Source organism: Thalassophryne amazonica, chromosome 3, assembly GCF_902500255.1.
Source record: "Thalassophryne amazonica chromosome 3, fThaAma1.1, whole genome shotgun sequence".
In the NCBI taxonomy this organism is placed as follows: Eukaryota; Metazoa; Chordata; class Actinopteri; order Batrachoidiformes; family Batrachoididae; genus Thalassophryne; species Thalassophryne amazonica.
The window spans coordinates 77,700,976-77,728,932 of NC_047105.1; the positions used below are offsets into that span (position 1 = coordinate 77,700,976).

Sequence of the window (27,957 nt, forward strand, 5' to 3'; positions counted from 1 at the left end):
ATATGAATAAAAATAAATTAAAAAAATTACAATTTGACTCTTTTACGACAACGAATGCTGAGCCATTAATTATTTAGAAAACAAATCAACACAAACGTGCTGATGCGAACAGCTTAATGCTAACTTTAACATTGAAAACGCCATAGACATGCTAACGCGTTAGCATTGGTCCCGTTTTTAAGTTATAAAATACATCTATCAACTGTTTCAAAAGACCATAACAGTTCGGTTTAACATAAAAATATTAAATATTACTCACAGACATATGCTCTTCAGGGTTTTAGCGGGGAAAAATTAGGATAAGGTAAAATAAAACAATCAATCCACGAATCGTAGATCGAAGCACTGCTTTGACCTGCGAATCACTGCTTCGATTGGTTCAAGGTTCAAAGCAAAGCCGATTACAGACCCGCTGCAGGTCTGTAATCAATGTAGAGAAATTATCATCTTCCTGACAAACACCCCCAAGTGCGCAACTGCAAAAAAGCCTACCTGACATGCCTCATGACAAATCGGCCTGACTTCATTTCAGTCACTATTAATCAGTGGTGTCTCTGGGTGAAAACACGACTTTTTTCGTGTGTGTGTTTGTTTTTGTTTTTTTTTCTGTTTGTAACGAGTAACGGCATGGCGCATAGAAAATGTATCGGAGTAGAAGTATGCAATTAAGGTCAGAAATGTAGTGAAGTAAAAGTGAATGTAAGCTGAATTTAAAAAAAACTCAAGTAAAATACAAAGTCTCCCAAAACGTACTTAAGTACAGTAGTGAAGTATTTTTACTTCGTTGGTATACAACACTGCACAAAGTTCAGAGACTACATTGTGTGTCAAAAACAATTGCCAGGATGCACAAGCATGCTTCAGCGTCCCTTGTGTGTTGTTTCAGTGTTCTGAAGAGCAAATTTCTTGGTAACCTCTCTGGTTTATAGACAAATATATTGGAGTTGAGTGGAGTTTGCTAAAAACATGATGTCTTATTTCCTCACTGTTAGTGTGAGAGGACATCAAACCTCTTGGACCTTGGAGAGAGAGAGAGAGAGAGAGAGAGGGGGGGGGAGAAGAGGGGGGGGGGGGGAGAGTGAGGGAGGGAGGGAGAGCACTCTCTTTTTCTCTGTACAGCCTTTGCATACTCTCACGAGCGCCACTAGCTTAGCTTATGGCAAGCTAAAAGTGGACACTGTAGTTTTGGCCAAACAACTATCCAGTTTCTGGATATTCTATGTTAGTACGCACCTGCGGCTGGTGTGCTTGATGCACAAAAAGTAGTTCCCAGATAATTGTGATATATTCCTGTGAGATAATGAGTATATCTCATCTAAATCAATTCTACAATTTACCAGTAATAAAAGTATAAAGATAACTGGTTTTAAGAGTGGGCGTAATAAATATTTAAGAAACTTAAAGTTTATGAGCAACTTCACCTGTTATGTAAGCACATTGAAAACATTGACACGTTGGATTTTGATCCGGAAGAGTTCAGAAAGATACAGTTGTTTTGATTACTATTTACAGTTGTCAGTGAAAGACTTGGGTGTTATTTTCGTGTTAAAGTCATAACAAGAAGCTGCACTGAAAGATCTATCTGGGAAGAGACACATTCTTTGTGTTGTTGCTCCAACGAGAGCGGCATGCTGAGCAGTGTGGCAAAAGTAGTCCGGCAAGGCCAGTCTGTGGGCGATCTATCTCACAATGCCAAAATAGCAGAGATGTCACTCTAATGTGAGAGGCACGCTGAGCAGGGTGCAGTCTATGCTGCTCTTTCTCCTTTCTCCACTTCCAGAGAAGTCCAATTTATGAACTGAAATCATGTAAACTAGGTTTTTCCAAGTATCACATTACTGAACTGCATGTAAACACAACAGATCAGATTAGTAGAGTTTTCTCTGATTTCTCCAAATTATCGGATTATTATGGTCATGTAAATCAAATCAAAATCAAATCAATATTATTTATATAGCGCCAAATCACAACAAACAGTTGCCCCAAGGCGCTTTATATTGTAAGGCAAAGCCATACAATAATTACGGAAAAACCCCAACGGTCAAAACGACCCCCTGTGAGCAAGCACTTGGCAACAGTAGGAAGGAAAAACTCCCTTTTAACAGGAAGAAACCTCCAGCAGAACCAGGCTCAGGGAGGGGCAGTCTTCTGCTGGGACTGATTGGGGCTGAGGGAGAGAACCGGGAAAAAGACATGCTGTGGAGGGGAGCAGAGATCAATCACTAATGATTAAATGCAGAGTGGTGCATACAGAGCAAAAAGAGAAAGAAACACTCAATGCATTATGGGAATCCCCCAGCAGTCTAAGTCTATAGCAGCATAACTAAGGGATGGTTCAGGGTCACCCGATCCAGCCCTAACTATAAGCTTTAGCAAAAAGGAAAGTTTTAAGCCTAATCTTAAAAGTAGAGAGGGTGTCTGTCTCCCTGATCCGAATTGGGAGCTGGTTCCACAGGAGAGGAGCCTGAAAGCTGAAGGCTCTGCCTCCCATTCTACTCTTACAAACCCTAGGAACTATAAGTAAGCCTGCAGTCTGAGAGCGAAGCGCTCTGTTGGGGTGATATGGTACTATGAGGTCCCTAAGATAAGATGGGACCTGACTATTCAAAACCTTATAAGTAAGAAGAAGAATTTTAAATTCTATTCTAGAATTAATTTAGCCAATGAAGAGAGGCCAATATGGGTGAGATATGCTCTCTCCTTCTAGTCCCCGTCAGTACTCTAGCTGCAGCATTTTGAATTAACTGAAGGCTTTTCAGGGAACTTTTAGACCTGATAATAATGAATTACAGTAGTCCAGCCTAGAGGAAATAAATGCATGAATTAGTTATTCAGCATCACTCTGAGACAAGACCTTTCTAATTTTAGAGATATTGCGTAAATGCAAAAAAGCAGTCTTACATATTTGTTTAATATGCACTTTGAATGACATATCCTGATCAAAAATGACTCCAAGATTTCTCACAGTATTACTAGAGGTCAGGGTAATGCCATCCAGAGTAAGGATCTGGTTAGACACCATGTTTCTAAGATTTGTGGGGCCAAGTACAATAACTTCAGTTTTATCTGAGTTTTAAAGCAGGAAATTAGAGGTCATCCATGTCCTTATGTCTGTAAGACAATCCTGCAGTTTAGCTAATTGGTGTGTGTCCTCTGGCTTCATGGATAGATAAAGCTGGGTATCATCTGCGTAACAATGAAAATTTAAGCAATGCCGTCTAATAATACTGCCTAAGGGAAGCATGTATAAAGTGAATAAAATTGGTCCTAGCACAGAACCTTGTGGAACTCCATAATTAACCTTAGTCTGTGAAGAAGATTCCCCATTTACATGAACAAATTGTAATCTATTAGATAAATATGATTCAAACCACAGCAGCGCAGTGCCTTTAATACCTATGGCATGCTCTAATCTCTGTAATAAAATTTTATGGTCAACAGTATCAAAAGCAGCACTGAGGTCTAACAGAACAAGCACAGAAATGAGTCCACTGTCTGAGGCCATAAGAAGATCATTTGTAACCTTCACTAATGCTGTTTCTGTACTATGATGAATTCTAAAACCTGACTGAAACTCTTCAAATAGACCATTCCTCTGCAGATGATCAGTTAGCTGTTTTACAACTACCCTTTCAAGAATTTTTGAGAGAAAAGGAAGGTTGGAGATTGGCCTATAATTAGCTAAGATAGCTGGGTCAAGTGATGGCTTTTTAAGTAATGGTTTAATTACTGCCACCTTAAAAGCCTGTGGTACATAGCCAACTAATAAAGATAGATTGATCATATTTAAGATCGAAGCATTAATTAATGGTAGGGCTTCCTTGAGCAGCCTGGTAGGAATGGGGTCTAATAGACATGTTGATGGTTTGGATGAAGTAATTAATGAAAATAACTCAGACAGAACAATCTGAGAGAAAGAGTCTAACCAAATACCGGCATCACTGAAAGCAGCCAAAGATAACGATACGTCTTTGGGATGGTTATGAGTAATTTTTTCTCTAATAGTTAAAATTTTATTAGCAAAGAAAGTCATGAAGTCATTACTAGTTAAAGTTAAAGGAATACTCGGCTCAATAGAGCTCTGACTCTTTGTCAGCCTGGCTACAGTGCTGAAAAGAAACCTGGGGTTGTTCTTATTTTCTTCAATTAGTGATGAGTAGTAAGCTGTCCTAGCTTTACGGAGGGCTTTTTTTTATAGAGCAACAGACTCTTTTTCCAGGCTAAGTGAAGATCTTCTAAATTAGTGAGACGCCATTTCCTCTCCAACTTACGGGTTATCTGCTTTAAGCTGCGAGTTTGTGAGTTATACCACGGAGTCAGGCACTTCTGATTTAAAGCTCTCTTTTTCAGAGGAGCTACAGCATCCAAAGTTGTCTTCAATGAGGATGTAAAACTATTGATGAGATACTCTATCTCACTTACAGAGTTTAGGTAGCTACTCTGCACTGTGTTGGTATATGGCATTAGTGAACCTAAAGAAGGAAACATATCCTTAAACCTAGTTACAGCGCTTTCTGAAAGACTTCTAGTGTAATGAAACTTATTCCCCACTGCTGGGTAGTCCATCAGAGTAAATGTAAATGTTATTAAGAAATGATCAGACAGAAGGGAGTTTTCAGGGAATACTGTTAAGTCTTCAATTTCCATACCATAAGTCAGAACAAGATCTAAGATATGATTAAAGTGGTGGGTGGACTCATTTACATTTTGAGCAAAGCCAATTGAGTCTAATAATAGATTAAATGCAGTGTTGAGGCTGTCATTCTCAGCATCTGTGTGGATGTTAAAATCGCCCACTATAATTATCTTATCTGAGCTAAGCACTAAGTCAGACAAAAGTTCTGAAAATTCACAGAGAAACTCACAGTAACGACCAGGTGGACGATAGATAACAAATAAAACTGTTTTTTGGGACTTCCAATTTGGATGGACAAGACTAAGAGTCAAGCTTTCAAATGAATTAAAGCTCTGTCTGGGTTTTTGATTAATTAATAAGCTGGAATGGAAGATTGCTGCTAATCCTCCGCCTCGGCCCGTGCTACGAGCGTTCTGGCAGTTAGTGTGACTCGGGGGTGTTGACTCATTTAAACTAACATAATCATCCTGCTGTAACCAGGTTTCTGTAAGGCAGAATAAATCAATATGTTGATCAATTATTATATCATTTACTAACAGGGACTTAGAAGAGAGAGACCTAATGTTTAATAGACCGCATTTAACTGTTTTAGTCTGTGGTGCAGTTGAAGGTGCTATATTATTTTTTCCTTTTGAATTTTTATGCTTAAATAGATTTTTGCTGGTTATTGGTGGTCTGGGAGCAGGCACCGTCTCTACGGGGATGGGGTAATGAGGGGATGGCAGGTGGAGAGAAGCTGCAGAGAGGTGTGTAAGACTACAACTCTGCTTCCTGGTCCCAACCCTGGATAGTCACGGTTTGGAGGATTTAAGAAAATTGGCCAGATTTCTAGAAATGAGAGCTGCTCCATCCAAAGTGGGATGGATGCCGTCTCTCCTAACAAGACCAGGTTTTCCCCAGAAGCTTTGCCAATTATCTATGAAGCCCACCTCATTTTTTGGACACCACTCAGATAGCCAGCAATTCAAGAAGAACATGCAGCTAAACATGTCACTCCCTGTCCGATTGGGGAGGGGCCCAGAGAAAACTACAGAGTCCGACATTGTTTTTGCAAAGTTACACACCGATTCAATGTTAATTTTAGTGACCTCCGATTGGCGTAACCGGGCGTCATTACTGCCGACGTGAATTATAATCTTACCAAATTTACGCTTAGCCTTAGCCAGCAGTTTCAAATTTCCTTCAATGTCGCCTGCTCTGGCCCCCGGAAGACAATTGACTATGGTTGCTGGTGTCGCTAACTTCACATTTCTCAAAACAGAGTCGCCAATAACCAGAGTTTGTTCCTCGGCGGGTGTGTCGCCGAGTGGGGAAAAAAACGGTTAGAAATGTGAACGGGCTGGCGGTGTACACGGGGCTTCTGTTTAGGGCTACGCTTCCTCCTCACAGTCACCCAGTCGGCCTGCTTTCCCGGCTGCTTGGGATCTGCCAGAGGGAAACTAACGGCGGCTAAGCTACCTTGGTCCGCACCGACTACAAGGGCCTGGCTAGCTGTAGAATTTTCCACGGTGCGGAGCCGAGTCTCCAATTCGCCCAGCCTGGCCTCCAAAGCTACTAATAAGCTACACTTATTACAAGTACCATTACTGCTAAAGGAGGCCGAGGAATAACTAAACATTTCACACCCAGAGCAGAAAAGTGCGGGACAGACAGGAGAAGCCGCCATGCTAAACCGGCTAAGAGCTAGTAGCTGCGCTAAGCTAGCGGATTCCTAAAAACACGCAAAGTGAATAACGTGTAAATAATTTAGAGGTGATTCAGCAGAGGGAGTGCTTTAGTTAAGGCACGTGAAGATAACACTGTGAAACAAATCGTTATCTAGGTAACTAGATCAATCTAACTGCGCAGATTAAACAGCTAACAGATACAGCAAAACACCGCTGTGCTCCGGAACAGGAAGTGATACAATACCGCAGTGAGAGCCAACCACCAGTAGAGGCAAGTAAATGTGCTCAGTGTTAAAATGTCCAACTTTAGAGCAGAAATAAGCATGCTTACAGCCAGGTAAAAAATACAGTTTGGGTGTCTATAGGTAGTTTCCTCCTCCATGACAACTGTACTAGGGGAAATTTTTTCTAACTTCAATTCAATTGTTAATTTATTTAATTTTATATAGCACCAAATCACAACAAAGCTGTCTCAAGGTGCTTCACACAAGTAAGATGTAACCTTAAGGGCTCTTCACACATAGTACGAATAAGTACAAATCAGGGCGAATCACGGCGGAACAGCTCGTATGAGCGAACCACAAAAACATCGAGTCGACACACAGGCGTGAACGATCCCGCTCTGTCTGTTTCGTGCACGCGACGGTGTCATGCACGAGCGTGCATGAAACTGTCGCAGCGGGAACACAGTGAGAGCAGCTGCTGTGGAAAAAAAAGCAAAAAACATGCCACCCACGGGATTCAAACCTGCACTTTACAAAAGCTCTGATTACCAGAAACTTTACCACTGCACTACAATCACTCTCTTATAACAGGATCATGAACTGGTTAAAATCAACAAAGAGATAAATGTATTTTTTTTTTAAAAAGAAAAAAAAAAGCGCTGTGATCACTGACCAAATGATGTTTGTTATGGCGTATTTCTGCTGATACATGACTGAAAGTGGCGTATTTGTCACACTGTTGGCTTGTCATATACAACCCCAATTCCAATGAAGTTGGGACATTGTGTAAAATGTAAATAAAAATACAAGTAGAATACAATGATTTGCAAATCCTCTTCAACCTATATTCAGTTGAATACGCCACAAAGACAAGATATTTAATGTTCAAACTGATAAACTATTGTTTTTTTTTTGCTCATTTTGAAATAGATGCCTGCAACACGTTTCAAAAAAGCTGGGACAGTGGTATGTTTACCACTGTGTTACATCACCATTCCTTCTAACAACACTCAATAAACATTTGGGAACTGAGGACACTAATTGTTGAAGCTTTGTAGGTGGAATTCTTTCCCATTCTTGCTTGATGTACGACTTCAGTTGTGCAAAAGTCTGGGGTCTCCGTTGTCGTATTATGCGCTTCATAATACGCCACACATTTTCAATGGGTGACAGGTCTGGACTGCAGGCCATTCTAGTACCCGCACTCTTTTACTACGAAGTCACGCTGTTGTAACACATGTAGAATGTGGCTTGGCATTGTCCTGCTGAAATAAGCAGGGATGTCCCTGAAAAAGACATTGCTTGGATGGCAGCATGTGTTGCTCCAAAACCTGGCTGTACCTTTCAGCATTGATGATGCCATCACAGATGTGCAAGTTGCCCATGCCATGGGCACTAACACACCTCCATGCCATCACAGATGCTGGCTTTTGAACTTTGCACTGGTAACAATATGGCGATATCAACAATATCAACTTTCCCAGTCTTTTGTTGCCCCGTCCAAACTTTTTTTGAAATGTGTTGCAGGCATCCATTTGAAAATGAGCAAATATTTGCAAAAAAAACAACAAAGTCTGTCAGTTTGAACATTAAATATCTTGTCTTTGTAGTGTTTTCTATTGAATATAGGTTGAAGAGGATTTGCAAATCGTATTCTGTTTTTATTTACATTTTACACAATGTTCCAACTTCATTGGAATTGGGGTTGTAGTCCTGCGGTACGCTGCTCACAGGTCACGTGTGTGTCGGGCCGGGTCCACACATGTGTCCGGCCTGACACGCGTGTCCTGTCACACATACTTGACATTCAGATCGCCTGCTGCGTCTCCACATGACCTGACGGTCCGTTTCAGCTGGGACAGCCTGTCAATGTGTGCGCTCTGCAGCCCATTGCAAAAGTGATATATGTTTTTATGTTTTTCCACGTGAGGACAGCAAGTGCACACAAACGCGTGTCCATCAAAACATGGTACGTGTTCTGAAGCTGTGACATCCAGGACTGTTATGTGTCGGACGCAGCTCGGAGAACCGACCAGCGTTTGAAGGACCCAGTATGAAATAAGCAGAGCACGGTACAAAGGCTAACTGAATTTAATACATAACAGTGATACATAAAAAATAAAGTGCGGTCTGGCGTGGTGCGCTCCCAGCAGCGCTAACGGTCCAGAGCCAGAAGCTGTTCGGACTCAAGGACCCCGCCGACACCCCCCAGGTGGCCGCAACAAACCGAGTCTGTGAAAGAAGGAACCATTATGTGAGTCCACACTCTACACACAGAGAGAACACTTAAAGGTGTACAAACAGCAAACACTTCCTGGCTTGATTACTAATCAACTTCCCAACCTGCAGGCATGGAACATCCAGTTCACAAAACTCCACTGCAGTGGAAGTCGATACATGACTAACATACAGCTCAATATAAAAAGGTGTGAGCGACACCACATTTACTGACTGTATAAATGTTAGTCACAAAATCTAACGTACCTCAGGAAGTGTGCTGACGAGCGTGAGACCTCACCTTCTCCTCTTTCACAGACCGTGCATCAAACCTGGACGTTCTCTGCATCCACTGATGATGAGATGGCTCCCGAGACGACGATCTCACCCGTCTGGTCACAAGGTCGAGTCTCTGGCAAATACACACTGTGCACTCCAGTCTTAAATGCCACCATGTTCCAATCCATGCAGATGCACCACAGCTGTGAGTCCTGATGAGCCGCAGGTGATCAGCCTCAGGTGATCAGGGTGAGGTCCTGATAAACTCAGCAACACAGCCACTCAGTTCCAAATGCAAGCCACCTGGAAGGAAAAACAAAAGACAGAAACAAAAAGGCAGCCAGGCCCCCCAGCCATACAACACAGGACCACACATGTCAATTGTTACTGCTGTTGGCAGCCAGCCACGCCGCCTGTCCGGTCAGCGCACAGACCAAGGTGTCACTCTGTGATCAGATGAGAGGCGCCTCGCCTGCAGGGAGGGGCAAACCACATGCACACCATGTGTTGGGGGTGGGAGGGAGTGTGCATAAGACACGCACACGTGTTGTGGGGGAAGCCGACAATCTGGCACTCCACATGTGTACTTGGCAACTTCAGTCATGGGGGAACTTAGACAGATTTCACCGCCAGCTCGAAAGTGATTGTCTGCTGACTGTTTTTGTGGGAACACCGTGTATGGCCACACATTTTCTAAGTGACAAGCGAGCGGTGTTAGACGTTCGTAGGTGTCGCCTGGAATTTGGCTGATACCTGCCGCGAGAAGCTTCGATGGGTTTGCACAGCACACACTCTGTCTTTCAGCCACTGGTGTGCGCAAATAGTTGTAGCAACGGGTGTACAAGGCGTTAGAAGCAGCTACGACTTTACACGTATTGTATACAGTATTGGTGTTGCCGGATCTCAGTGCTGCGTTTGACACAGTTGATCATCATATTCTACTTGATAGGCTAGAAAACTGTTTCGGGATTACTGGAACTGCTCTTGCGTGGTTGACGTCTTATCTGTCTGGTCGTTCCCACTGTGTTTTGTGCAACGACACTACCTCTGATTTTAGGGGCATGAAGTTTGGGTTTTCGCAGGGATCCGTTCTGGGTCCCCTGCTTTTTTCCCTGTATATGGCACCCCTTGGGAACATTTTGCGGTGTTTTGGGGTTGCTTTTCATTGCTATGCTGATGACACTCAGTTGTATATGCCGATAGCTGCTGGAAATTCTGTCCACATAAAATCTTTACAGGACTGTCTCGCAGCAGTGAGAAGTTGGATGTCTAGCAACTTTCTACTTTTGAATTCTGATAAGACTGAAATGATGGTCCTTGGTCCAGCAAGACATCGGCATCAATTTGATCAGCTAGCGCTTAGCCTAGGTTCATGTGTTATACATCATACTGACAAAATGAGGAACCTTGAGGTAATTTTTGATCCTACGTTGTCCTTTGACCTTCACATTAGGGACATTACGAGGACTGCTTTCTTTCATCTAAGAAATATAGCAAAAATTCGTCCCTTCCTGTCTATGGCTGATGCTGAGACTATGATTCATGCTTTTGTTTCTTCTAGATTGGACTATTGTAATGCTTTGTTTTCTGGTTTATTACAGTCCAGCATCAGGGGTCTTCAACTGGTTCAAAATGCTGCTGCCAGACTTCTGACATGAAGCAGAAGGTTTGCTCATATTACGCCGGTTCTGGCATCCCTTCACTGGCTTCCGGTCTCTTTGAGATCGGATTTTAAGGTGTTACTATTGGTGTGTAAAATTGTTCACGGACTGGCGCCCCCCTATCTGGCCAGCTTGGTTGAGTCCTATGTGCCGGCAAGGACTCTGCGTTCACAGGGTGCGGGACTATTGTGTGTCCCGAGGGTGAAGAAAATGTCAGCGGGTTACAGAGCTTTTTATCACCGCGCCCCAGCTCTGTGGAATGATCTGCCTGCGCTGATACGATTTAAAGCCAGGCTGAAGACACATCTGTTCTCCCTGTTTTATCATTAGTATTTTATATGATTGTGTGTCTTTTTTTATTTATTTATTTTACTTCTTTTACCTTTTTATGGTTAATTTTTTTTTTATTGTGTTTTAATCTTATTTCATTTTATTCTGCTTTTAAATGTTTGTGAAGCGCCTTGAGGCGATTACTCGTGATTTGGCACTATATAACTTAATAAATTATTATTATTATTATTATTATACAATTCCTGCTTCATGTGCGATTCGGCCACATTCGTACTGTGTGTGAAGGGGCCCTTACCAACCCCTAGAGCAAGCACACAGGAGACTGGTAAGGAAAAACTATCTAACCCTAAGCTTCAATAACAGACCAAGAACTTAGATAAAGTTGAGGCCAAGACCTGTTACGTTACTAATGAAATTAATTTAAAAGGATAGGAAGCATAGCTCCATATTGTGCTAGTATTCTAGCCATATAAGAGGGAGAATAGATGTGTCTTAAGTCTGGACTTGAAAGAATCCGACTCTTTTATCTCCATAGGGAGATCATTCCACAAAACAGGTACATGCTAAGAGAAGGCTCTGTGGCCCACAGACATTTTACTCAGCTTAGGGACACAAATTAGTCCTGCACCCTGAAAACACAGAGCCCGGGCCGGTACGTAGGGTTAAATTAGGTCAGCTAAGGAGGGAGGTGCTTGTCTGTGAATAATTTTATAGATTAATAGCAGAACCTTAAAATGCTTGGCTTTAGAAGCTCGGTGTCAGTGAATGGAGAAAACCTCTGCCTGCTGCTTCACTATAGAGTCATGGTACACATTTTAAATAAAAATTCATACTCTAAATATGCGCCAAGCTTATTTCATTTATACAGCTCAACAGTGCACATCAGTTTCTCTCTGATATGTGTGGAGTGGTAAGAAGCACTGTTCAATGCTGCTATGGTGCTGCGTATTCTCTTTAAACAGGGTTTTATTGGTTTATGGCACAGTTGCTTTCTATTTCCACATTTCAGGAATGCACCAGCGCTGTACCTGACCATACCTCATATTAAGAACAGCACACCCATCAATGCACACATTTGCGCAAGTAGATTTAAAGTATGCAGGGATGTGTGTGAAAACCACACCTGCACTGGGTGGAAACTGCGCATGTTACTTACGTTGTGCTCTGAATTGATTTGTGCTATGTGAAGCATTGGGCACTATATGTTATGTTTATGGTCTTACTTTTGTAAATATTTAATTTTATTTAGTCATCTATGCTTCTCTTCAGCCCTGATAAATATAGAATGGTATTTATTATTTTGAGGTTTTTTTCTGTTTCCAGAAACGGCCTTTGTCTTCAATAATACGGGAAGTATGTGATGGGTAAGCAGTACTTTTAAACTATATAATAATTTCTTGAAATTGTAAAATTTTTCTGTTAATTGAAAATATACATTTTTCAGTATAATTTTTTATAAATGTGACGTAATGGGTGAAAATTTCTTTAGTTTATAGGTGTCTGAATTGGCTGAACTTGTTATCAGTTTGTTTTGGGTAGATATTTGTGACACTAGATTAGTATGTTTACAGCTTAGTAGATGAAGTAACCTACAACCCCAATTCCACTGAAGTTGGGTCGTTGTGTAAAATGTAAATAAAAACAGAATACAATGATTTGCAAATCCTCTTCAACCTATATTCAGTTGAATACACCACATAAACAAGATATTTAATGTTCAAAATGATAAACGTTATTGTTTGAGTGTTGTTCGAGGAAAGGTGATGTAACACAGTGGTAAACATACCACTGTCCCAGCTTTTTTTAAACATGTTGCAGGCATCCATTTCTAAATGGGCAAATATTTGCACAAAAACAATAAAGTTTATCAGTTTGAACATTAAATATCTTGTCTTTGTGGTGTATTCAGTTGAATATAGGTTGAAGAGGATTTGCAAATCGTATTCTGTTTTTAATTTACATTTCACACAATGTCCCAACTTCATTGGAATTTGGGTTGTAACATAAAGATGTAATTGAAGTATAAAGGTGTAGTCGCACTGTGATGGATTGAGTAAACTGATTATTAACGGATTGAAATCATTTGTGCAAAAATGGCCAACTTATTCTGCCATGTTTGTATAATTACAGCTGCTGGAAGGGTCAGTTTGCCTTTCACCAAGCTTTTATTCGTGGATAATAGAGAGGGTGTTACATTAAAGCTATTTTACACATTCTGGAAAATACATATTTGCTTTATTTCCCACATATGTTTGTAAAATGTCTTTTGGTACACGTTTAAAGACATGCAAGTGAGGTGAATTGGAAACTTTAGAATTGCCCAGGTCTCCCTTGCAAAAGAGATCTTGATCTCAATGGGACTAACCTGGTTAAATAAAGATAAAATTAAATTTAAGAATTCAAGAAAATGCTCAGTCTGTTTCTACTGCTCAATCTGTATTTCTGTCTGTTTGCATCCTTAGCTGGTCTTTGTCTGGCTCGGAGCAGTTTGCACTGCGTTATGCTGATGGCCCTCAGCTTTATATCACTGAACAGGTGGACATCACTGTTTTCTTACTTAAACTTCTGTTAATTACATTGTGAATGAGTGTTGTAGTAACATTCCTGTTTTTTTTTTTTGTTTGTTTCTTTTTTCATCTTTTAGAGCCGTTGTGAAATTAAGAATGGGACCATCCTTCGCTTAGCCATTTCTCCTGTGAGATGCCTTTGTTTATATTTGTGATCAGTTGTGTCTTCTGTCCACAAATTTAAATTGGAATGTAGTTAACATAATGCAATGAGCATTTATATAGTCGCTCTCAAATTTACAGTGTTGTTAAAAGTCCTCGCTGCTTAGGATTTTATGTGTTTTTGCTGTCCCATGACATCAAATTATAACAGGGCTTCTTTAGAGAAATACTTTACAATCATGCTGTTTATTCTTAAAGTGAAGACAAATCTCTACGTGATAAAAATGCAAAACAAGTAATTGATTGCAAAAGTACTCATCAACTTTAACATAACTCAGCCTTTTTTGTTTTTGGATAGTACAAGAGCATTTCCAATTCACTGAATATCAGTTTTAATTCAATTAAATCAACTTGTTAATTTAGTAAGAAATTAAATTATACATATGGATATGATGAAGCTGCTTGTGATTCTGAATTAAAAATGCATAATTGCAAAATGTGAGACTTATTGTGCATCTATAAGTTGGAGTGAGTTTATTATGAGTGTATTCATATTATTTGCATTAATATGGGTAAATCAGAATTTCAGAAGTGAGAGAAGCTGTTGTGATTGTGAAACGACCTTCAGTTTTAATGAAGGATAGCAGATTCCTTCTAATTTCACTGCACTTCTAAATACACTATTGTTACACTTCAGATCTGTACCCACAAACTTTCTGAAAAAGTAACACAATGATCTATTTACTTCAATGCATTTCATCTGTTTTGGTATCTTTTCTCTTTAGTCTCCTTGTTACACGTTCACTCAGTGTTTGAGTAAGTACTACCTTTCCACCCAAGTTTACCATACAGGACAATACTGTTTGTGTCTCTTCATGATTGATGTAAATTAACTGTTTGTGTCTCTTCATGATTGATGTAAATTAAGTCCAAGATATATTAATTAATTCATTAATTTTCTGTACTCACTTCTGCCAATTAAGGATCACGGGGATGGGGTGGGGGAGGGGGTGGCTGAATAACTATCACAGCAGTCATAGGGCGAGAGACAGGGACCACCCTGGACAGGATGGCCGTCTATCACAGGAGCACATATACAGGGATGAGATTTTTTCCGCGGATTTGACAGTCCCGGTGGTCGATTTTGTGAAACGTCCAAATCTGTTGAGAATTTTTTTTGGGGGGGGTAAGAATGCAAAAAAAAAAATTAATGCCAGGAGTACCTTTCTTTAATAAAATTGTTGTCTATTCAGAACACTGAGTGGTCTTTGTTTGCTATCGCCGACATTGCAAGTTTGATCAGTCTGTCAGTCAGCCGAACGCGGAAGTAACGCTGTGCTGATCAGTGACCAGTATGAAGTAGGTGCACAATGAGCATGTAGTGTAAGGGAGGTAACTGTGTAGTCTTTCAGCTTCCAATATTCGGTAGTTTTCCCTCCAACAAATAATAAAAACCGAGACGGTATCGAAGCGCAGTCGAAGCTATTACTTACACACGTTTTCATTGGTTATTACAAAGCTTATGACCAATCAGCGCAAAGGTTATATATGCGTTTCTCCCGCCCTTTCCTTTCTCCCGCCCTTACATGTATGTTTGTTGACAAGTGTGCCATGCTGAAAGTGGAGAATGCTGAAAGTCAAGTAAGTCTAGTTATGAAAAAATATTTTGGTCACAAAAATACACATGTACAGTAGATGGTCTTAGTAAGGGTTTGCAGTTTGAATTATAGATATGAACACCTGGCATTTATAGTAGTTTTTAATATTTTAGTGCAATTTACATGTTTTAAAACAGCAAAAATGCTTTAGCTTCAGGGGGACTTCGTCAACAGTGCAAACCACTAAACCAGTGTGCCTCCCTCAAGACATATTCAGTGACTTGGAAATGTTCAAGTATCCATCCTCTGACTTGTCTCAGTAAAACTGGCTGAAATACTTATATATTGTTTGTCCAAGTATTTATGTCCTCTAACAATGGTTCAACAAAATTTTTCTTAAACTCCTTGAATTAAAACTGATAGCCTTCACTACAAGCACATCTTGATTGTTTCATTTTACCTCTGTTGTCATAGGCTGTAGAGGCAGAATTGCAAAAATTGTGTCACTATGCAACTACTTATGGACCTGACTGTATAACCGACTCATGGAAGAAAGGCAACTATATCATGAATGTAAATTTTGTTTTATTTTATTTTTTTGTGGTTGATAGGCTCGTGCTGCTCGTCAGCTCCTGGAGAGGATACAGTCTCACAGTATTGATGCTCGGCTGGAGGCTCTCAAAGAGCTTGCCAAGCTGTCAGCAGATCCAACCTTTGCTGCAGAGTTCATCAACATGGAGGGAATTGGCACACTGGCTCGTCTTGTAGAGAGCGGCACCCAGTGAGTTTCAGCTCTGACACCAACAGGCTTTCTGGGCTTCTTGCCCTGTGCTGCTTTAAAATAAAAGTTACAGGTGCATTGATTGCGGATTGAAAAAAGTAGAAAATATTGCCATTTAAACTCACAAGCATACTTAAACATCCCGTTTCTTGTCAGTATTCTAAAGAGAGAGAGAGAGAGAGCGAGCTCTGTGTCTCTGCTCTTTTTTCCAAGACCTGCTGTTTCTGTTCTGTTTCTGGATGAATGAGTTGAGGTTTCATTACCTGTTCTGATCACACACACGTCCACCTGACGACATCACCTGTTGTAAGCACACAGACACAGAGGTGCTGCGGGCTGCATGGGTGATGCAGTCACACACGCTACACCTGTTCTCTAGCTGATTCGCTCTGGATGCACACACTTCCGCAGACCTGCTTACAGACTGTGTGCTTTCTGTGTCCAGCACTACGCAGAAAAAAATTAAACAGGTTTAATTTTTTGCATCCTCATCGTGTAGACCTCAGCATACCGCTGCGTAGGGAGCAAAAATTTGTTGCAGAGCTGCTTAAACTTGGCGTAGAGCTGCATAACTCAGCGAAGACGGTATGCCACAATACGCAATTCTGCGTTGGCCCCGGTGTAAAAGTGGCTTTACAGCATAGTGGATTTGTTTTGTGTGTGTGTGTGTGTGTGCGCGCGCGTGTGCATGCGTGTGTGCGTGCGTTAGAAGAATTAGCAGGGTAATTTTTTCACCTGCCACCCCTCAGTGGAGATATGAGGTGTGTCTACGGAGATTCGTGTTATCACCAAATAATTCTCTTTGGCGATAGCTCCTTCAAATCGTCGTCCGTCAGCTAAACAAACTCTGCCATGTTTAGCTAAATGCTGCCCGCTGTAATGTGATGCATGTGCGGTGGTTGGGGCATGCAATAGTACATTTCATATAGCACCAAAATTGCACGCTAAAAAGAACTATTGCACGGTCAGTGAAACACAACGGCAAATGCTATGAATAATCCATGTCAAAACCCACCAATCAAATGACAAGGATCCACTCAGCTGTTATATAAAAGTTGATAGCATTTATTGTTTTTGACTTATTGTATTAACAACCAGAAGAGATGGACCCATTTGTCCACTCTCACTGCATTAATCAGACTCCATTAACATGGATTTATTCAGTGAACTACCTACAGATTACAGACTGCAATCAAGAAACATTACTAGTTCTTTAAATAGTGTCAGAGACAGCTTTATCCTTGTATTTATGTTTCAGTCATTTAGCAGGCTCTGCATCTTATGCCACTAAAATTAGAAAGATTGAATTTAAGGACCTTGAAACGGCAAGACGCTGCCGCCTCGAAGTGCAGATCGCTGTCAGGCGCCGTGGGCCGTCCTTACGGCGACACTACCAGACCAAAATCTCTCATCAGCCGTGAAAATTTACCGAAAACCAGCTGAATTTATTGAATGGTGTCCACTCAGTTGTGCCTTACAGTTTTGAAAAAGTTTTGATCAAACAAATCAGCAGTCTCTGAGCCATTCCTAAACAATGAAAAAATCGACGAGAGGGTGGGCGACTCCTCACTCAAAGACCGCCCACAGGCGAATGACGTAACCGACAGGCGTGAAAAAACTCTCGCATGCCCACGAGGGTTCAAGCATGTCTGATGTAATCACACGTGATTCAAATCCATATGGCTTTTGAAAAAAATAATAAGGTTGGATACTTTTCTAATAGACCTCGTAAATGTTCATTGCCCACAGTGAACATTTATAGTAAATGGAGTATTTATTATTATATTTTTAAACATAAATTGGATCAACTTTTACAAGAAGGGCTGCCCTGCTGTTCTTTTTTCCTCCCCTCAGCTTTGGTGAAATGCTGGCCTTTACTCTCACTGCCTTCTTGGAGCTAATGGATCATGGCATTGTGTCCTGGGACCTTATTTCTCTTTCATTCATCAAACAGGTATTTGCATCATGAGAACAAATATCAGGTACACTAATTGCAATTTCATAGACACTGTGCAGGATGACTTCTCAGTGAAATTTCACAGTCTGTCTTATATTTGTTTTGAGTCATGCTTTAATTCTGTGCCCTTATGTTCTTCGTACTTGAAATTAGCAGGTGCTGTTGCCTAGCAACAACTTCCACGTTTCAACAGTGTGTAGGTGACCAGGTTTCTTTTGAAAATCTGTGTGTGACCCCTGCAGTTAGAAGAGAAATTTCAAGATGTCCTTACTTTTCTTTTGCATGTACAGTCAAGTTAGTTTTTCATCATAATTAAAGTATTGACAAGCTACAGCACAGCACAGACTTGGGTGCTGTATAAAGACACATTCTTCTATCCAATGTTTCAGTAGAAGAAGATTGATTATACTTTAGTATGGGGCCAGTGTCTGGCACAGGCATGTCAACACAGTAGAGCTGTGGCCAAGACCAAAAAAGGGCCCTAAAAAGGAGACATACCCCTCCCCATCTTATAACTAAATGAAACCTGTTTTATTTGATGCATTTATATGCCTACTAATAGAAAATCATGGTTGTATGATTTTTAAGTGTGTACAACATGGTGAATTAACCCCTTCTTTGCAGCTACATCTGAAAATTGTGAAATCAATACAGAAACCCTATTCTATGATTTTCTGAGTTTATATGAACAAAATGGATATCTAATGCATGATATTTGTAGAAAATACACATCAGCATGATATTTGCAGTCACTTCTGTGGAAAAAGTATGATCCTGTGATAATGTTCACCCTTTGTTCCTGTACTAGGGGAGCTACAACAACTACCTTTGCACCCCCTCCAGGACTAAACCCAACCAACTGTTTTAGGTTCCTTTGATGACCCCAAAACACAATCAGGATGTTCCCAAAAATAAAACCAGGCCTCAAGCCAGTTATCCAAGATGGCCTCCAAAATAGGTTTTTTTCACTAAAGTACCTTTACACAACATATAAACAACTTAAATATCACAGAGATTCAATGGGAAGACCATTGCAGGTCACAGTAAAGTCATTTGTTCCTAAACTAAATTCATTCATGGGTTTAAGATTCAAAATGGCATCCAAAATGGCCGCCAACAGACCCTTATCATTAAAATACATAGTAGGAACAAACAATAGACTTAATAATGACAGAAATCATTGGTGTTTAAGTGAAAAAACCCTAGGGGGGGAGGTGCAAAGGTAGTGGTCGTAGCTCCCCTAGTACTGTAATTTTGTGCAATTTTTGTTATATTATGCTCAGAAACAATTTTGTTTTATTTCTGTGGTTGCAGAATGGGTAGAATAGTAATGTTTCTGCTTTTGTAGAGATGTAATCTATACTTCTAGATAGAAAAGGGGTGATTATTTGCACTTCTGCAGAGTACAACGTGAATTATTTGCCTTTTTATGATGACATGTCAGAAATGATGCAATCAATACCACAGCCCCGATTCTAAGAAGCAATTGGCCCCAGACTTGCTCCAAAACTGCATCAGAAAACAGTTTCTTCAGCTTTTTAAATCTGTCAAATCAGCCCCCCTACATGCTGAAAGCAAACCCCTACAACCCGCTAAGCTGAAAGCAGTTAGAGGCAACAGGTCAATACATTTTTCATACCCTCAGCACACTTTATTTAGACAACAATCAGGATCACCAGCTTAGTCATCAGTGTCCTTTACCTCCTCCTCACCTTCCAGTTGTGGGACATTTTGATAGTCTTCACATTCACAAAGCTCAATACAGTTGGGCCCAGTAAGAAGACATGGACATTTCTGCCCAGTTGCACAGTCTTTATGCAGAATAGATGTGTTAGGTCCCTCACTTCTGCTGGTGCCAATTCCTGCTTATACATGATTGGCTGTAAACATCCGTTTTCATCCTGGGACCATCCATTTCCCACTGGGTCCTTGGCAGGAGGCTTTGCATGGTGACTCTGGCACCATACAATAGTTTGGTTCCTTGCTCTCAGGACATGTTGCTGAAAGGCACCCTCAGTGGGAGGTAGCATCGAAGATACTTTCTGTCATCGTGGCAAAACTAGTGTGGAAGCGGTTTTTCCTTTCTGAGCATAAAGAAGAAAAACAAAGGTCTTGGCTGACTGCAGGTACTCCGGTGATGTATGGAATGGCTCTAAACTGGAGAGAGTGTTAATGCTCTTAACCAAGGTGGAATAGGCTGTATGCTTGCCAATATGAAATAAAGCACTTGTGCTGTCACACCCAGTCAGTGCATGCATTGCTGGGAGGCACAAACAAACCCTCTGCCCTGTCTCTGTAGCCAACAGGTGGACTGGTATGTAGCACTCATTTGTGGTCAGTTTTCCTGTATGTCCTGCATGCATATACACCTCACCAAACACTTGTCCTGTAGAATGGTAGTACAAAAGTAATACCAAAACATCGGTATCATCACACCTAACAACACGTTTGTGGCCTTGGGATAGGTCGATGGCATGCAGAATCATCCTTGTGTCAGCCTCCTTGTGAGTACAAAGCAAGTCTTCCATTTGGGAAACACCTGACTCACTGACACACTTCAACACCTCTCCCTCTTTGAGTCCTCCTGCTATGATGATATAGCAGTCCTTGGATAACCATTCCTGGGCATTTTGCAGCACATACTATATGATGAAGTCAGCAAGAGCAGCTTTGTTGCCACCTCCTTTCAAATAATGGCAGTAGTTAGGCACTAGGCAGTTCGCCATGATCTTGTGAGTAGATGACAGTTCACAGTTTGCTCCTCTTCGCTGTCATTCACCCAGTTTAATGGAGAAGTCAAAGTCATATCTGTCAAACACAAATGCTCACCAGTCTTTTCACGATGATCTCTGCCAATTCATTGTATGTTTTGAAGTAAAACTAATTTAGATCTTGTACAGAGTCAAGATCACTGTAGCTATATTCTGTCATAAAGATTTTGGAAGATAACCTCAAGTTCCAGCAAAAATATTTACGGCACTGTAAATTACTGCCCCCCAAGATAGTTTAAGTAAGTAAAGTGCCTTTAATGTCATTGCGCATACATACTGTATATACAATGAAATTTCTCCTCTGTATTTAAGTCATCCTAATTGCAGTTAGACACAATCCAACCACTAGGAGCAGTGGGCAGCCACAGTCTGGTCTCACAGCCTCAGCACTCTCCTAGACTGAGCACCCCCTACCTTCACTGTGTATGCGTCGAGTTGTTAGCAGTCGGAGCATTAGCAGCGATTAACACATTATCACCTTGTTTCTGCTTAAAACTGACTTTAAAATGAGTTAAGAGGTTTTAATTTGTCATCTGATGGTTAATAATAACATTATTCCCTTTGATGGCTTTGGGTGTAGAGAGTCAGACTCAGAGTCAGTCTTAGGTGTCTCATTCTGATCGGTCCCCTGTCTTTTATTATGAAACTAGCTGAGTTACCCATTCTACACACGGGTAATAAAGAAGAATTTTAGCCATGTCATTGTATATTTCATGTCTCTTTAGTTAACCCTCTGGGGCCGACGCCATCGTATGCAACGGCTAAGACCAAGCTTTACTAAATTCTAAATAACTTTTTAATGATATGAGATAGAAACTTACTTTTTTTGCTGAAAAGTTAACTCTGCGGACTTTTGAGCCAGACATCAGCCATCTTAGTACTACTCATAGAAGCTGTGTGATGACGTGCTCAATGTGAGTGTCCAATCGGAATTGATTCACCGTCACATGGTTTTACAAAATCCAATCGTAGGGCAGATTTACCTCACGTGAAAAGCCAAAGATCGTTTTCAGGAGTGATATGTTACTAGTTGGGCTGTTTGAATAGCCCCGAGTGCTCCAATGAGTACATACTATTAGTACATACTCAGTGCGCCCTGCGCCATTATGCACAGCGATCAGTGAAAGCAGACGGAGAGCCTCTGATGACAATCTGACGTGAAAGCTGCTTTAGGAGCAGCACAGAACAGTCCAAAACAGAGTAGAAGTTTGTGTTGTAACCTTTGTGTAATAGCAGACAGAAATTGCTTTGAGATGAAGACAAAAAAAACAAACAGAAAATGCATAGACCATTTTGTATATATTGTTCAAAATGTGCATTTGTGTTTATTGTTTGAATCTTTCTGTTGTACAGTCTTTCACACAAGACCTCAAATTACCTTTGTAAAGTGTCAAAACAGTTGTTTATTATAGTTTGCTGTGTGTTTTGAATAAATGTGTGTGGAAAATTATTTTTCGCTTTACTTTTTTCTTTCTTTTTTAATTTTGTTTGTAAACCTTTATTACACTTATAAAACACAACAAAAACATATATATTCTGAAAGCACAGGTTGTCCTGAAAAAGAGACATAAAACTTGATTGTGGGATGCAGGGAGAGCTGTTAACAGCAATAATAAAACATTTATGCCAGGCGCGTGAACTGTCCAAAAAATGCCCTCGGACCCCAAAGGTTTAAGCTGTAGTAAGTTGCATTGCATTGTGTGCATGTTGTCATCATTAATATTCATAGAGCAATTTGTGAGATTCATGAGACTCAAGTGAATGATGATAAAAAGGAATAGTTTTGGACCGTGTATCATGCTTAATTATCATGTTACAACGTAACATATGTCACGTCATAGAATCCAATGGACTTTGACCTTGTTTGACGTTTGCTTTGGAGACAAAGCATTCTACACAGTCAAAACTATTCCATTTATTAATCATATTAGCTCAACCAATGATCTGCATCATGTTTTACAAAAATTGAAGCAGCTTTAACTTTTGACCCATGTACAAACTGAAACTGACATTTGTCAGTTTTTGCTCTTTTTACCCCATAACTCCTGAACCTTCAGTCATAGATAGTCCAAACTATACCTTTTTTAGAATTGTTATGATCAGACAAATAATGTAGTGTAGTTTTCAATTTGATTGGAGCATTTCAGTTGTGACCCCCGTGTAATCTTAAATTGACCCCTACCTGGCCGCCTATTGACAATTCAAGTGGCTAGTTGGTTTTTTCGAAAGAGTAATGTCTAAGGAGTATTTGTGCCAACCTTGGTGCTTATATCATCATTTGCAGGATTGTTTCAGTTATCTGCTACACTAACAGGACACCGTTCTATTACAATCCCCCAGCGTTGGCAGTTGCAGTCCAACACCCTACTTATATGTCTGGAATAAGAGAAAACAGGTCATTTTAATATTTTCTGTTTGCCAGTGATTTTATCTTTTTATTAGCCTATTTTAAAAATGAAGAGAAAGCAAAAAAAAAAAAAATCTGCTCATCATTTTTTGATAAGAAAAAGAAACAACTTGTATTTTGTCTTTTGTATTTTAAAAGATTTCTGTTAATTCGGATTGTTTTCTTAGCTGTCTCCACCTTGTTTTTCCTTAAATCCTAGGATGCGATCACAAAAACGTCTCTATGAAAAGGTAGATGGTGAACAGCTTGTAATTTAGCTGTAAAAAATTTCAGTCCCAGTCTGTACATCTAAAACAATCCTGAAGACACTGTATGGCATCTCCTGACCAGACTGGAACTGAGTGTTGTTCTGGCTAAACCCTCTTCAGAATCAGTTTGTAGCATGGGGCCAAGTACCCAACATTGTGATCCGACACACCGAGTGTTGCTCTACTGAGGGATGTATATGCTGCTTTAACCGATCCAAAACAAAGGTCCAGTCGTGTTGAGCAAGTCACATATTATTCAAACCACATAAAAACGTCCCTGGGTTACAATGGTTAAAATCACCTGTGCCAAAGTTTGGTGCATCCAGTGAAATCCCGTGAAGCTGTCACACCGTGTTTGTGATTGCCTGAGTTTCTACATTAGCATCAGCGTTCCGGTAGATGTAAACAAGCATCACAAACAGTTGCGGGGATTCCCTCGTCAAAAAATAGGGCCACAATGAAACAGAAGTTCAGTGTCTGGTATAAACATGGTCTTTCTTACAACCACAGTGTTACACCACTTTTTATTTACACACGCCTCTGCACCTATATCCAGCTCAGAGTCGCTGCCATGTTTGCCCACCATTCTTCAGTTTTGTTGCAGGGGTGACTGGATATTTGATTATAGCAGAAAGAGGAATCAGACTGTTCAACTTCTGTTATGTCGAAAGGAGACCAAATATGTTGAGTAGATGTCAAATTGTGATGCGTGACACCTTCTGTGACTATTGACTTTAATTGATGCGGGCAGCAGGCCGTTTTTAACATGGCGCTGCTGTCAGCTGATTGCGTGGTTAAGATAAAAATAATAGGAGGCCAATTACAGCACTGTTAAATGAGTTCAAAAGAAACACTGGACCCACATTGTTTGTGAAAATGCACATCTCAAGAGTGAGAAAGAAAAAAAAAACAAAATCAAAAGGAGTCTACTTTCCAACATGATAAATATGGGCTGTAAGATTTGTGTTCAGCGTTTGATTTATCATCACAATATTTGTATGTGTGTTTCCCTCCTCAGATTGCAGGTTACGTGAACCAGCCAATGGTGGATGTGTCCATTCTGCAGCGCTCCCTGGCCATTCTGGAGAGCATGGTCCTGAACAGCCACAATCTTTACCACCGAGTGTCTCAGGAAATCACCGTGGGACAACTCATCGGACACCTGCAAGTGTGAGCACACACACATGCACAGGGGCTTCATGCACTCTGATATTGGGACTATGGAGTAACTGTGGAAATTAGGAGATGTTACTGTTTTAGGAATCTTTTTTAAGAGTTGCTCTTCTTATTTAATGGGTGAGTGCAGGATGCTTCGGTAACATGAAGTAAGCACTAACTATGAGTCTTGTCATCTTACTCAACATGCAAAAACTATGTATAAGCACCAGTTTGATATGCCACAGAGTCTCTAATAGATGTTGTAACACTGGAATAGATTTACTCTCAGTTTAAGCCACATGAGATGGACACTGGAGTGGTGCTGAGGCATCATTCCCATTGGGATGCCACTGGGGGTGCACTCCTCTCTTACTCTGTCAGATATTTGATTCCAGCAGTTGTTGATCTGTACAAAACCCTGTTTTAAAATATACACACTGTTCTTATACGAATAGTATAGCAAAGTCAAGAGAGCAATCAAAGGTTGCAGCCTACCATGCCTGTTAAAGAATTTTCCACTTCTTTAGTGAGGAACTTATGTCTAAACTGTTTTTCAAGTCACAATTACTTGATTAGTGCATAACCTACATAAATATACAAAGTGAGTGTTAGCAGAAAGTGTAGCATCTTTGAGTCCCTCCTTCAAAGCAGTGACTCAGGTCACTGGTCCTCACATGCACTCCTGCCGCATGCTTTCATTGTTGTAGTTGTGTACCACAATGGGTGAACTCTGGAGTAGCTCTAACTAACATACTGCGAAGAGCTGGTGGTCAGCATTCCATTGGTAGTGGACGCCTTCCTTCCTAGTGTCTGGCATCAGCAGACAGAGGCACCAATGACAGTTGTTGGCAGGTTGCTACCGACTGACCATCAAAGAAGTGGTGAAGTCAATGGGTTTGTGACCAAAGGCTCATCGATTCAAATCCCTTTAAGAATGTAAAATCACTCAGGACCCTCAGGCAAGGTTGTTAATTCTCAGGTTGCTCCCTGTAGTTTTAACACAGTAACTTGCAGAAATTTTGCAGACCCACTGACTGATTAAGCCCATGCTTGCCCTGCTTATCACAGGGAACTTGATCAACAGAAATGATCAATATTAGAGCAGGATATTGTCTTAATTTGAATTAAGTGAAAACCAAAGATGTGCCAGTACTCCATACTCCAGCAGATCCAAAGAATGTCCCTTTAGACAAAGGAATTCTGGAATGAATTCACATCAAGATCACTAGAGAATATCAAAAGGAAATGTGGTGGAGCATTGTCTTTGCAGATACGTTAGAGGTCACCTGAGAAACTATGGAAAAATGTCAAAGGCTACAAAAATTCTGCTGGTTAATGAATGCACTGATTTTCTCAATTTCAACATTCATGTGTGAAAACTGGATGATTTACAAGGCTGACAAGGGTTTAATTCCAGCATTCAAAATGTTGTGCTGAAGGAGACCATTGTGAGAATATTATATTGAACACAGGACCAATGGAAGCATTATAGAAGAGAATAGGATAAGTTAACAATTTCTGAAATTAATTAGAAGAACGATCCTGAGACACTTTGAACATGTTGCAAGGCAGAGTAGAAACAACATTGAGAAGTTGACTTGCTCAGGCAAGGCAGATTAGAAGGTCAGTGTCACAGAGGTAGGCTTTCCAATGTTATCAAGATGAAATCCAGAAACAGTCTTGTTTGAGTAACATGGTGGATATATGCAGGCTGGCAGAAAATCATGCAGAATGGAGACTCGTGATGTTGTATGCAAGGCATCACTCGCGATGTATGCAACAGAGATGGTAACAAAGATCTTGATAAACATGCTGATATGGGTAGTTTTTAATTGTTAGACATGACTGAGGACATGGAGACTGTTTTTGTTGTGGACGATTAGGCATACCATTGGAGATAGGAGTGAAAATGTCAGTAATATACCTTTGAATTGTTATGGATCATTTAAAAAAACAAAATTGGCAGTCTTATTGTGGACCTTGAACGAAATGATTTGAGAGCAGGATCAAGTCACACTCGCCTTGCAAAGTATTTTCGAGTCATGCCAGGTCAAAAGGTTTAAGATGTGCAGATATCGCACAGATCCACTTACAACACCTCTTAACTCCCTCGAGAGAGCCACTCACGGCGAGAATACGCATTTGTAATTAATCTTGTGCTTATAAAATTCCTGCCCTCACCCTGCGTTTTAGTGCTGAAAGTGGTAAAAGTGTAAAGATGCAAGATTGGAATAAATAAGACTAACCGTAATAAGATGTGTTTTGTAGCTTGTTTGGAGATTTGTGGAGCTTGATGCTTCTAAACAGGTTGTTAAATTGCCTTGATCTCTTCAGGTCAAACCAGGAGATCCAAACATACGCCATCGCCCTCATCAATGCTCTTTTCTTGAAGGCACCAGAGGACAGACGGCAGGTCAGTTCCCTGCACTCACTACACAATTTAATGACTTAATAGTGGGCCTGCACAATGTGAGCAGAACCCGTGACGTGCGATATCACTATTCAGTATTGCAATGATGATATGACTTGCGATAACTGAACAAATATTTAGACAAAAGTTCACTTAAGCACCTCCACCCAGAGATGACGGTCAGTGTAAACTTTGCAGCTTTGCGCATCAGTAAACTATTATTACAAGTAAATTTTACTTTTTAGATCTAAAAATGCCCATATAGGAACTGTTGAGCTAATTTAATCTTGAAGGTGATTTTTTTATGCTTATATGACAAGAGTATATGGAATTTGTGAAATTTAATGATTTCCGTGCAGAACTTATGAAGCTCAGGCTGGTTGTTTTCATAACAGGTGCCAAGTAAAATCTCTTCATTCCTTAACAGTCAAATTATCACAACTTTTATATATTTACTGCTTTGCTGTGAAATATTTTTTTGACCACAAACATTCCCTTTTATCGTGCGCATTCATGGTGATCCTGTCGATCAAAATGCTGGTGGATCTCACCGAACAACACAAGATAGAAACTTCATGTCAATCACGTGCAATTTACAAGTTTCATTTTAGGCAGTGATCATTGTAAGCTACATGCTAATATTATGATATCAGTGTGTTTTGGTGAAAAGTTCTCACTGCCATATTTTCAGAGCACTCCCAAGTCGCATGGGAGTATAAGTCACATTAGTCCAAAAATACCTCTTTAAGAGAAATTTATATATAAGTCACACTTATATATAATAAGTATAAGTATATATAAGAAGCAACATGGATTTAATGGCTGTATTATTAATTTATAAGGCATACTGTTTAAAGGAACACAGCTAACCAAGCTCATTAATGTCACCATAGGTCACAAAATGTGAGTAAACTGCTTCTTTCAACCACTGAACTGACGGTCGTATGTGAAATGAGCATACCACACAATGACATGTTTGAATA

General features: G+C 40.4%; 1 protein-coding gene across 1 annotated transcript in view; it reads left to right on the forward strand.

The window, feature by feature from the left end:
• The window catches only part of elmo2 (engulfment and cell motility 2), a 132,792-nt gene that overhangs the window by 31,210 nt on the left and 73,625 nt on the right, over nucleotides 1–27,957 (forward strand). Inside the window, exons 4-10 of the mRNA XM_034166893.1 lie at nucleotides 12,299–12,339; nucleotides 13,438–13,510; nucleotides 13,620–13,670; nucleotides 15,854–16,023; nucleotides 17,878–17,977; nucleotides 24,425–24,576; nucleotides 26,899–26,977. Coding sequence (XP_034022784.1) covers nucleotides 12,299–12,339; nucleotides 13,438–13,510; nucleotides 13,620–13,670; nucleotides 15,854–16,023; nucleotides 17,878–17,977; nucleotides 24,425–24,576; nucleotides 26,899–26,977 — 666 coding nt within the window. The remainder of the gene's footprint in view (nucleotides 1–12,298; nucleotides 12,340–13,437; nucleotides 13,511–13,619; nucleotides 13,671–15,853; nucleotides 16,024–17,877; nucleotides 17,978–24,424; nucleotides 24,577–26,898; nucleotides 26,978–27,957) is intronic.